General features: G+C 42.0%; 1 protein-coding gene across 1 annotated transcript in view; it reads left to right on the top strand.

Moving 5' to 3' along the window:
* The window catches only part of olfml2a (olfactomedin-like 2A), a 61,312-nt gene extending 49,172 nt beyond the window's left edge, over window positions 1-12,140 (top strand). The window contains exons 6-8 of the mRNA XM_078549878.1: window positions 407-628; window positions 1,531-1,716; window positions 9,469-12,140. Of these exons, the coding sequence (XP_078406004.1) occupies window positions 407-628; window positions 1,531-1,716; window positions 9,469-10,070 (1,010 nt within the window). The 3' untranslated portion in view covers window positions 10,071-12,140. The remainder of the gene's footprint in view (window positions 1-406; window positions 629-1,530; window positions 1,717-9,468) is intronic.
* The last annotated feature ends 893 nt before the right edge of the window (window positions 12,141-13,033 follow it).

Raw genomic sequence — 13,033 nt, forward strand, 5'->3', positions numbered from 1 at the left:
TTTATGACTTTCACTGAAAAATGGACAGAATCAGTCCTCAAAAAAGTTTCAGAATGACATGTAATAAAAACGGAATTTGACTGAAGTCACTGTGAATCAGTGGCACTGAATGCAATGTCTGGGGTTTTATTTTCTATTTTTGCCAGTCCGCAATTTTCCACCCATTTACTTTAATAGACAGAAAATCACCCCGATGAATGTGGAAATAGAAAACTTCAGCCTGTATTTTGAGGATTATAAAACAAGGAAAAGTAATTTATGTTGCTAAAAAAACAAAATGCCTCTGAACTGTAACAATAGGATAAGGACTAAATGCCCTGTAAATCTGTATAATTCAGTGGGTGACACTTTTCCTTTGCACAGTTTGAAATAGAACCACATTGATATTTTTTTAAACCACTTTCAGATAATTCGCTTAAAGGGACTTTACGTTCTGAGGATCAGGAGTCAAGAGCAGCAGACAAGACTCCAGTTTCTCGTGAATCGGAAGTCGCTGGCCGGAGCACGGAGAATGTGACAGCTGCTCCGTCTCCTGTCACCAGCAGCACCATGACTACAAGCACTGGTACCGTTGAGACTACCACGCTCACCACCAACACACGCACTCGGTCAGCTGGGCCAAATAAAGGTATATTTAGATTGCGCACAGTAATTTTTAAACCATTTTGACTTTTCACTGTTTTGATTACACTCAAAGCTGCTCACAAATATTCTTATGGCAAATCCTTTGTAACGTTTCCCAGGCTGCAGCTGCAGCACCATCTCGGAAAATAATACCCTTGCAATGAATAACGATAACTTGCATTTATGCAATGCCTTTAACATAGTAAAATCGCCCAAGGTGCTTCGGAAGGGCATAATCAGACAAATAATGACACTAAGCCATATATCAATCATTATATTCTTCACATATTGAGATTTAACGATAGGATGTTTACTTATTTGTTATTTTTGTTTTTTTATTCTTAAACACAGCTAGTTTCACCCATTTTCATTTATAAAATCATTATCTGGAGTTTAGCTTCATTCGTTTATTTTCTTCCTTTCTTGGTCATTATGTGCAATGCATCATGCCAAGCTGAGAGGGCGAGAAGACAAAGTACAAGAATTCAATGTTCTCTTTAAATCAGCTGTTAAGAGGTGGTGAGACTAATGTTGATGGCTCTGCCTCTATTTTCCCTCTCTCCATTTAAAGCAGCAACTGGCTTCTGTTGACCACCTCTTTTTGCCTTCTCCCTACCTCCACTGATGATAGTGCGGCTGAGGTTGGGAACTCAATATAGGGAATACTGAGGGCAGAATTGGTGTTATATTGCTCTATAATGCCAAATTTTGTTGCTTCAGTGTGGTCAAACATTTTGTCGTCATTTCTAGATTTAAAGATTTCTACTCCCCACAATTATCAAATAGTAAATGATTTACAAGCAGCATAATACAGACATATAGGTACAGCAACCTACTGCACAATGTCATACTTCCTTTATATCAATAAGTACCTGGTACTCATACTGCTGTTCTTTTTATCTAAAGTCAGAGAAGGTGAATGTTATGGGACTTTGTCAATGATCGAATCTCCTGAGAAACATCACAGTTACGGCCGTAATGAGGGTGCCTGGATGAAGGATCCCTTAGCAAAGGATGACAGGATCTATGTGACAAACTATTACTATGGAAACAACCTGGTTGAATTCAGGAACCTTGAAAACTTTAAACAAGGTGAGATATAACATCTTTACAAATCACCTGATGGGTGTAGCAGGAACTACTACTACTACTTAGTGACGACCGCTGTGTTTTGCACACACAATTTTAAGACTGTGCTTCTCTATTTGCTACTAGCTGAAGATTGACGTTTTAACTGATTTGAACTGGTGGAAATCTTAGATCACCAGTGGAATTATGATTCAGTCATGCACCTAACTCTTCTACACTTTCCCACATTTGAAATCAAGGCCGGGATTTTCCGTGCCCGCTGGCGTCAGGCGTGTTCGTGGCATGAGCAGACAATATGGCGTGATCGGTTGCGCGACGACGTGAAACCAGTTTGCGATCATCCGCTCAGCCCACCAAAGGCGTTGAGAACCTCTATGTAATATATCTGCATATCACTATCAGGCCAGCCCACCGGAATCGTCCCCTCCCGTTGGATCGCCCTGCCCATGTTGGCGGGAAAACACGCTGACATGTTTCACAACAACATGTATAAGGCGTGCACTTGGCGGGTGTTGCACTTTGCTCAGGACTTCAATGTTTGTTTGCCTACCTTGCTTCAGTCAGCACTTGCAGTGCCAGGCTTCACAGACAGAACCACATCACTTTTAAGGGGGGCTCGTGGGCAGGACTCTACCCACCAGGTCAGCCATTTGTGGGTGACTTTTCAATGGCTGTAGGGCTAGGGCTTGCTTGGGGAAGGGGGAGAAGTGGCCTCAGGCAAGGGAAGAGGCTGCAGGACGAGGGCTATACTGGGGAAGGCGGGTATCCCAGGATGTGTGTGTGGGAGCACATGTGGATCTGTGCAAGAGGCCTCAAGATGGTGAGGGCTGAGCAGGCAGTCTCCAGAGGAGGTGAGGCCAGATGGACATATGAGGGCATGTGTGTGAGAATGGGTGGTGATGTCCACTCATTCTGAGGAGCCTTGGTGAGTTTCTGCAGTGCAACTTGTAGATGGTACACACTGTTGCCACTGTACACTGGTGGTGGAGGGAGTGATTGTTTATGGATGGGGTGCCAATAAAGCAGGCTGCTTTCTCCTGGATTATGTCAAGCTTCTTGAGTGTTGTTGGAACTGCACTCATCCAGGCAAGTGGAGAGTATTCCATAACATTCCTGACTTGAGCCTTGTAGATGGTGGACAGGCTTTGGAGAGTCATGAGGTGAGTTACCCGCCATAGAATTCCTAGCCTCAGACCTGCTCTTGTAACCCCAGTATTTATATAGTGAGGCCAGTTCAGTTTCTGGTCAATAGTAACCCCCAATATCTTGATAGTGGGGGATTCAATGATGGTAATGCCATTGAATGTCAAGGGATGATGGTTAGATTCTCTCTGGTTTGGGATGGTCATTGCCTGGCACTTGTGTGGCGCGAATGTTACTTGCCACTTGTCAGCCCAAGCCTGGATGCTGTTCAGGTCTTGCTGCATTTGGACATGGACTGCTTCAGTATCTGAGGAGCTGTGAATAGTGGTGAACATTGTGCAATCATCAGCGAACATCCCCACATCTGACCTTATGATGGTTGGAAGGTCAATGATGAAGCAGCTGAAGATGGTTGGGCTTAGGACACTACCCTGAGGAACTCCTGCAGTGATGTCTTGGAGCTGCGATGACTGACCTAGAACAACTACAACCATCTTCCTTTGTGCTAGCTGTGACTCCAACCAGCAGAGAGTTTTCCCCCTGATTCCCATTAACTCCAGTTTTGCTAGGGCTCCTTGATGCCACACTCAGTCAAATGCTGCTTGATGTCAAGCGTCAAGCGCAGTCACTCTGACCTCACCTCTGGAGTTCAACACTTTTGCCCATGTTTGAACAAAGGCTGTAATGAGGTCAGAAGCTGAGTGACTCTGGTGAAACCCAAATTGAGCATTAGTGAGCAGGTTATTGCTAAGCAAGTGTCACTTGATAGCACTGCTGATGAACCCTTCCATCACTTTACTGAGGATTGAGAGTAGACTGATGGGGCGGTAATTGTCCGGTTTGGATTTGTGATGCTTTTTGTGTACAGGACATACCTGGGCAATTATCTGCATTGCTAGGTAGATGCCAGTGTTGTAACTGTACTGGAACAGCTTGGCAAGGGGCATGGCAAGTTCTGGAGCACAAGTCTTCAGTACTATTGCCAGAATATTGTCAGGGCCCATAGCCTTTGCAGTATCCAGTGCCGTCAGCCATTTCTTGATATCAGATGGAGTGAATCGAATTGGCTGAAGACAGGCATCTGTGATGTTGGGGACCTCTGGAAGAGGCTGAGATGTACCATCTACTTGGCATTTCTGGCTGAAGATTGTAACAAATGCTTCAGCCTTATCTTTTGCACTGATGTGCTGGGCTCCCTCATCATTGAGGATGGGGATATTTGTGGAGCCTCCTCCTCCAGTGAGTTGTTTAATTGTCCACCACCATTCACAGTTGGATGTGGCAGGACTGATCCGTTGGTTGTGGAATCGCTTAGCTGTGTCTTTCACTTGCTGCTTATGCTTCTTGGCATGCAAGTAGCCCTATGTTTTAGCTTCACCAGGTTGATACTTCATTGTTAGGTATTGATCCCCTGGCTTTGTGGTAATGGTAGAGTGGGGGATATGCTGGGCCATGAGGTTACAGATTGTGATTGAATACAATTCTCCTGCTGCTGATGGCCCACAGTGTCTCATGGCTGCCCAGTCTTGAGTTGCTAGATCTGTTTGAAATCTGTTCCATTGAGCACGGTGGTAGCACCACATAACACAATGGAGGGTAGCCTCAATGTGAAGATGGGACTTTGTCTCCACAAGGACTGTGTGGTGGTCACCCCTACAGTCGTGGACAGATGCATCTGCGACAGGCAAGTTGGTGAGGATGAGGTCAAGTATGTTTTTCCCTCTTGTTGGCTCCCTCACTACTGCCACAGACCCAGTCTAGCAGCTATGTCCTTTAGGACTTGACCAGCTCAGTCATCACTCTTGGTGATGGACATTGAAGTCCCCAAATATAGTAATTATGGTTTTGTTAAATGTTGGACTGTACCTTTAAGAATAGTCCTGTGATGTAAGATCACATGATCTGTGTAAACCAATTTGTTAGCAGCTACCTCCACAGTCAGTGTAGAGATAGAGATGGAGTTGAAAGCACACATGTAGTTGCTGCTGGCTGTATTGTAAATAAGCCTAATGTTTCCACTTAGAAAGTTGTCTGCAGATCAACTCTATTACAAATAGGTGACAAGGCCACACTTCAACAAACTGGCGATGAGGATGGGATCAAGATAAATCGGAATCGGTACTGTACCTTGCCCAGCAATTGTGAGTATCAACATCCGTTTAAAATAACAGAAGATATACTCACCCAAAATGCCTCAATTTGGTAGAACTATCCCTTTGAGCCAGCCGCAGACGATTGGTCTCGGTATACAGAATGCCTCGCATTCTTCTTTCAAGCGAACGAAATCAAAGGGGAAGAGAAGAGGCGAGTGATCCTCTTGAGTACTTGTGGGAGCAAAACTTACAGTTTGATTTGAAGTTTGACTGCACCAGTGCCCCAGATTCAAAGAATTTCAAGAGTATTGGTGGACCTCACGAAGGGACATTTTCAACCCAAGCCCTCAGTCACGATGCAGAGATTCCGGTTCAACTCATGAAATAGAACCCTGGATGAGACAATTGCTAGCTACGTAGTGAATTTGAAGCAACAAACGGAATATTGTGAGTGAGCCTCTGAATGACGTGCTCAGAGATCGTGTAGTGTGTGGTGTGAAAGAAGACACTATTAGAAGATTGCCGGCCGAAGTGAATCTGGATTTTAAGAAGACATTAGAAATAGCGCTGGCCATGGAAAGCGCTGTAAGAAATTCACAAGCAACACAAGGGGCGTGAAATGGTGCCATACTCCAAATCGAGCAGGAACAGTCAGCCGAAAGTGGCACGACAAAGCGAGACTCTGCCGCGAGGCAGGAAACAGTCTCAGCTGACCGAAAAATAAGAAGTAATTTAGCAGCTAAATCGAAGAACAACTTTAATTGATGTGGAAACAATCAGTCTTTTCGCGGTTGGCAGTTTTAAAAAGTAGAATGTTACTTTTGTCACAGAAGAATATAATGAGACAGCGCAAAGAGAGATTTAAACAAGCTTGCAAACAACAGAAGAAGCCCAATGAAATCCACAGTGTAGAAGAACCTGAAATAACAAATTCTGACATTTATTCATTGGGAAGACAGAACCAATATTCGTTACAGTACAAGTGAATGGTAAGCCAGTAAAAATGGAAGTAGACACGAGAGCTTCCACTACTGTAATCGGAGAACACACTTTCAGATATTTAAATAATGGTGAACATCAATTAAATTTGGAACAAACATTTGCCAAGTTGAAAACGTGCGTAGGCGAAGAAACCCAAGTGAAAGGTATCAGCAGAGTAACTGTCCAATATAGAAACCAATCAGCACAGCTACCAGTGATGGTATTGAGAGGCAGAGGACCAAGCCTTCTAGGGCGAAACTGGTTAAGGAAAATCAACCTTGATTGGCCAGTAAGATTTCAAAAGGAAGCTGGAAGAGTTCATGTCTTGAAAAAGGAACAAGGCAAAGTATGGCAGAAAGAGCCTGGAGAGTTCAAGGACTGCAACAGGATGAAAAAGGGAGCGTGTAAGGACTCAACAACATGAAAAAATGCAGTCTATCTCAAACAAAAACATGGAATAACAGCAGAAGAAACGCAAGGAGATCCTGCTGAATGACAGATTTCAAGACTGAGTGAGTAGCTTTTGTAAGGAAAAGGAAAACCTGTTAAAATACCTTCACACACAATAAGACTCCCTCAGGTCAAAGTTTGTGCCTCTGGAACAGTACGAAGAGAAACTGAAAGAATTCAGCACTTCTCTGAACAAACTGAAGAACCAGTTCACAGAGAAGAAACATCAATGTTCAAGTTTCCAGGAGGCAGCCAACAAATACAAAAAAGAGACAGAAGAGCTGAAGAATCAGCTAAATGAAGCCAAAGAGGCTTTGAAAACAAAAGTCGGAGAGCTTTCTAAGAGGTGAGCAGATAATGAAGTTTTGGGAGACTCAGCTACTGAACTAAGACAAGTTGAGATTTCACCTGAGAGAAGTCTGGCTGATAGTGAAGTCAAAATGAAGGACGAGGCCAAACTCTGGGGTAGAAAGAAGACGACAAAAAGGAAGAAGGTTCTGAAAAGACAATAAAATGGTGGCTGGTAACACCTGTAAACACTCGAATGAGGCAATAAACAAATTATCGAACTGTGCCTACTTTGATATTATTCCAGTCTCTCATGATGGTTTGCTGGATGACAATGCTGAAGCTAAAATCAAAGAGGTGCAAGTTACTTCCAAGGCCTTATCTGGAAAGAATTCTAGATGTTGTAGGCAAATATGAAGAAGTTAACAGGTGATTCGTTGGAGACCAAGCTTGCGCGCTTTCTTTTTCACTACAGAACGATCCCCCACATGACAACAGGAGTAACACCTGCCGAATTGTTGATGAGACGCCGTCTTAGGTCAAGACTGAGCCTAATATTTCCAAATTTGGAGGGGAAGGTGGAGAAGAGTCAAGGAAACCAAAAAGCTGCGCATGACTTGCATTGTCGCGAGAGACAATTTACTGATGGAGACACAGTATATGTGAAGAATTTCAGTGGAGCACTGAAGTGGTTATTGGGTAAAGTAAGTTCAGTGACCGGACCATTTATCATACGACATGGAATTGGAGGGCCGGATCACCCATAAGCATGTGGACCATTTCAGAAAAAGCGAGATACCACAACAAGATATGGTTCCATCTGTAACAATTACTGAACCAATGTTTCCTGTTTAAGATTCTCAACCAAGGACTGACATGTTTGATGTCTCTAGCAGAGTGGAAGACACTGAACTGCAAGTGCCCACTGAGGTGCCTGATGTTCATGCAGTTCCAGAGAGCATGGATCCTGAAAAAGAACCCGTAGTTGTGGAGCTGCGATGTGCCACACGTATCAGGAAACCGCCTGAAACCACCTGAAAGACTGAATTTGTAAATTTCATGACCTGTGTAAATATTATAATGTCATGAGATAAATACAGTTGTAAATACAATATGTACTGCACAGTTAAAGGGGGAGGAATGTAGTAATTGTGGTTTTGTTAAATGTTGGACTGTACCTTTTAAGAATAGTCCTGTGATGTAAGATCACATGATCTGTGTAAACCAATGTGTTAGCAGCCTGGGCTACCTCCACAGTAAGTGTAGAGATGGAGTTGAAAGCACATGTGTATTTACTGTAAATAAACCTAATGTTTCCACTTAGAAAATTGTTTACGGATCAACTCTATTACAAACCAGTGACAAGGTCACACTACAACACCCACCCAGCATACTTTCTGCACCCTTGCCACCTTCAGTACTTCCTCCAAGTGGTGTTCAACAGATGAGTACCGATTCATCAGCTGGGGAGGGGGTGGGATAATCAGCAGGAATTTTCCTTGTCATGTTTGACCTGATGTAATGAGACTTCATGGGGTCCGGAGTCAATATTGAGGACTCCTTGGGCAACTCGCTCCTGACTATATACCACTGTGCCACCTGTGCCAGGACATACTCAGGGATGTTGATGACAGTGTCTGGGACATTGTCTGTAAGGTATGTTTCTATGACTATGGCTATGTCAGTCTGTTGCTTGACTAGTCTGTGAGACAGCTCTCCCAATTTTGGCACAAGCCCCCAGATGTTAGCCAGGAGAACTTTGCAGGGTCAACAGGGTTGAGTTTGATGTTGTCGTTTCCAGTGCCTAGGACAATGCTGGGTGGTCCATCTGGTTTCATTCCTTTGAGACTTTTTAGCAGTTTGATACAATTGAATGGCTTGCTAGGCCATTTCAGAGAGTGTTTAAGATTCAACCACATTTCTGTGGGTCTGGAGTCACATGGAGGCCAGACCAGGTAAGGATGGCAGATTTCCTTCCCTAAAGGGCATTAGTGAACCAGATGGGTTTTTATGACAATCGTTTCATCATTAGACTATTAGTTCCAGATTTTTAATTGAATTCAAATTTCACCATCTGCCATGGTGGGATTCAAACCCAGGCCCCCAGACCATTACCCTGGGTTTCTGGATTACTAGTCCAGCGACAATACCATTACACCACCACCTTCCCCAGCGCAACATTGGCACTGATCATCACTGCCATCGCCTACCAAGCCGGAGTGGTAATGTTGCCCCTCCTGCAGCCAGAACAGGGGTAGAGGACATCGCAGCAGGTCTCCATGGTGCCCAAAAGGCACTCGAGGGCTGTCATCTTCTTGCCTTTTGGGGCCATGTCTTCTATGCAGCAGCCCTGGGCTGGAAGCACTGAGTGTGGCTGTACTTTTTAAGTGTGGTGCCTGGTGTGATGAAGTGGCGAGGTGATGGCGTGGGAGGTGAAACGGTATGTACCCCGGGAATACATAATTAATGCGGCGGGTTTGGGACGATACGGTGTGAAAAGCCGCCATTGCAGCCGCCGGGTAAAACATCCCACCCACTACTGCACTTAGTGCAAAACTGGGACAATTCCGCCCCAAGTCTATCTATACCTCTTTGTGCTAAACTTTCCATGTTCACATTTTCAGGTATGCATTCTTCAAGGAGCAACACTTCCACATGTACATGAAACAATGATCTCTCCCCATTTGGCTCCATCCAGAACATTATAGAAAGGATCTGCTTTCTAAAAGCAAATGTAATTTGATTTTGAGTGACTTCACTAAGCAGCAGTTTTAACATTTTGTATCTTCCTTCTTCACAGGGCGCTGGAGCAATCTGTACAAGCTTCCTTATAACTGGATTGGAACAGGCCATGTTGTTTATAATGGGTCATTCTATTACAATAGGGCTTTTACCAGAAATATAATCAAGTATGATATTAAGCAGCGGTATGTGGCAGCCTGGACCCTTCTTCATGATGTGGTATATGAAGACACAACACCTTGGAAATGGCGAGGACATTCGGACATTGATTTTGCTGTTGATGAAAGTGGCCTGTGGGTTATTTACCCTGCCCTCTATTACGAGTACTCCCAGCAAGAAATCATAGTCATCAGCAAACTGGATCCTATTGATCTTTCAATGAAGAAGGAAACAACTTGGAAAACAGGCCTCAAGCGCAATTCTTATGGCAATTGTTTCATTATTTGTGGTGTTTTATATGCAGTAGATACTTACAATGAAAAAGAAGGCCAAGTGTCTTATGCATATGATACTCACACAAACACTGAAATAAATCCAAAGTTACCCTTCATCAATGAATTCACTTATACTACACAGATTGATTACAATCCTAAAGAGAAAGTTCTGTATGCATGGGATAATGGTCATCAAGTCACCTACAAAATTATTTTTGCATTCTGAGTTTATACAGAAGCTCAACCTATCACAAAGCACTTTTAATTTCTCTTATTTTGATCATTTACATAGAATGGGAATTTGCACTTGGGCTAGTAGAGAGGTTTAAATAGTTGGAATGTCTTTGGCAACTCTTGTCTTATGACTTTATGAATAACTAATAATTTTATAAAATGCATGACAATTTATTACTGATCTTTGTAGACAAGTTCTATGTAAGATACAAGCATAACCACTGTATTCCCTTCCTTTTATTTCATTCCAACATCATCCAGTATTTACTGGCAAATGACAAAACAACAAAGCTCCTTCCTCTGCATGACTATACCAGATGTCAACAAGGATGAGCTGCATTTTAAATGGTGATCTGAATTACATTAGAACTATCAGATTGGATATACCGCATCCTTGAAGCAACACCAACATGAGGCTGCACTTCCAAAATTGTCTCAGTAACATTTACATCAAGGATCAACAGTTTGATTATATCTGTAGATAATATACAGATGTTTCTTAATGTTTACAACAGTTTAAGAATCAGCTGAAATTTCCCCTATGAGTCTAGGTTAGTATTATACTGTGTGATAACTTGCACTGTTTGTATAATCTTGTCATGCAATTATCTGGATAAAGTGTAAACTAGGGGCTATACCTAAAAGCTTCAAGTACTGTACTCTAGTGCCTTTTGATTAGGAAACGTAGAAATCCTGTATGACTGTAAACCACCAATGTAAATTATGCAAGTAGACTATGGATAAAGGAATTATATAGGTCAAAAGCTGTTTCAGTACAAAGTATAGATTTTATAGTAGTGCAGGAAATACATAAATGTACCTTTATCAAGGTTATTTCAGAATACTTCTAACAGTATTATTTTGGAACACAGTCAGGCCTAAGCATTGCTACAACCTGTCTGGAAATAAATAAGTACAAGCAGGACATTTTGCAGGTCAAAGTACTATTGCTTAGTCTAGAATTTTAGATAATAAAATTGATATGAATGACTACAAGTCTGGCATTCTGCCTTAACTATCACTCAAACCACTTCACTCACAATTCATTAGCTTATACCAGCTATTTTAATTCAGAACTGCATCTCAGTTGAAAGCTTTTTGCTTTAGCCTTAAACAAATATTGTAGAATAATATAGTATTTTGTAAAATGCTTACGTTTATACCACAGCTCATTTTTGTCAAATGTTTTTGCATCGTATGGTGATAAAATCATATTTGAAAACAGATGGCGCTGACAGAAAAGTATTTCATTAATGACGCCATTCGAACCAGAGCTCAATCTGCACATTTGGTTATTCCGAAATATTTGAAAAGAAACATGACCAGGTTGCCATGAGTTTTTGTCTCCTGTGGATTGAGAACACTTATTTTGCAAGTAACTTTGATCAAAGATTTAAAATTAATTTTAATTTTTATGTGAATTGGAATTTTTACTTAATGTGTGGTGTAAACACAATTCATGATGAATTGTGGGATATGATTTTATTCCACTTGTGGTCCTGATCATACTTGTGACTTTGTCCCTGATTTATAGGCCATCTTTGTTATACAAATCTCATTTTACAGAACCCTCTATGCATTATCTTTGAATTATCACATACACCTTAAATAAGTGTCAAATCGCTGCAAGCATTAAATTATCAAATTGATTTTAATATGTAGCTTTTCACAAGTACAGTGAATAGGTCACAATAAATCAGATGACTGGTCAATGGCAGCAACAGAGTATTGTGGAATAGTGGTTGGTTCATCGTTTGCATGGTAATTGTCTGACTGTTTAAAGTGGACCAAATCACATGAACCTATGCAATAAACTACAGTAATGTTTGCCAACTATTGTTGCCAAGTATCTGTCATTAGTATTTTAGTGACTTTTTGATCTGAGAATGTTTAAAGCTTTTGGCTGTAATTAAATGTTCTTTTAAGATGTCACTAAAAGGAACATGAGGTGCCTTTTAAAGAGAATATTTGTGATAATTCTGTTCAATTTGTCTGTTGAAGCTATAGTGGAACCTGTGAGTTTACTACTTACTTTCAAACAATAAAACACTGAAGTGAAAAATGTTTCCTAAAAATCCCAAATATTAACATCATGGTTTGTACACATTTGGAACTTATTGAATCATTAAGTGGATTTTGGTTACTTACAACTGTTTGAAACAAAACATAGAAATTCAACTTTACAATCTCCTATGAATTCAGAACATTGGGAGGGCAACTGGACTTGCTGTTGAGCTTCAGAATTGGTTCTATCTTTAATTAATACCAAAAAGGCAGGCATCCAGCGCTACCCATGCTGTTCATTGGCAGTTTGCCTAATCAGGGATATGAATATGACCAGTGTTGATGCTATTTAAGGCAACCTGTACCTCTCAAAGGGAAGGTGCACTTTTCTGTACTTCATAGATGCCAGGAACATTTACTGCGGTGGCCATGAGATTTTCAGATGCTGAATTGGGAGTCCAAGTGGAGGCTGATTCCCCTGGGTGGGGTGGAGGCAAAGGTTTTCTGAGGTAATAGTGGAGGACAATGCAAGGAACACACATGCTGCCATCCTGAGAAAGTATAGCATATGCCTCTCCCATGGTGCACTGACAGTGTCATGGGACTGGGGATGAGGCTCAACATTCCATCTGCTGTGCATGAGAATAGGGTGGTGAATTGATGTGAGGCTCTTGAAGTCCCTCTCCATAGCACTTTGCATGACTTGAAAGTCACAGGAAATGACAGCAGCCTGAGCTTACAGTAGTAACTCCATGGCTGTGGGCACCCTTGCTGAGCTCACAGAGCAGGCCACTTGCTCCATGGTGGACTGCAGTATTTCAATGTTCACTGCAAGTTGGAGTTGGACTCTTTCACTTTGCAGAGGTGTGCTGGAAGCCAATCCAATGGGCCCTGTAGTTCCTGATGTACAGCCATCAGTTTTCTATCATCTCAAAGTCATCGACCAGGATT

The sequence above is a fragment of the Cetorhinus maximus genome, chromosome 10 (genome assembly GCF_964194155.1).
Source record: "Cetorhinus maximus chromosome 10, sCetMax3.hap1.1, whole genome shotgun sequence".
Classification (NCBI taxonomy): Eukaryota; Metazoa; Chordata; class Chondrichthyes; order Lamniformes; family Cetorhinidae; genus Cetorhinus; species Cetorhinus maximus.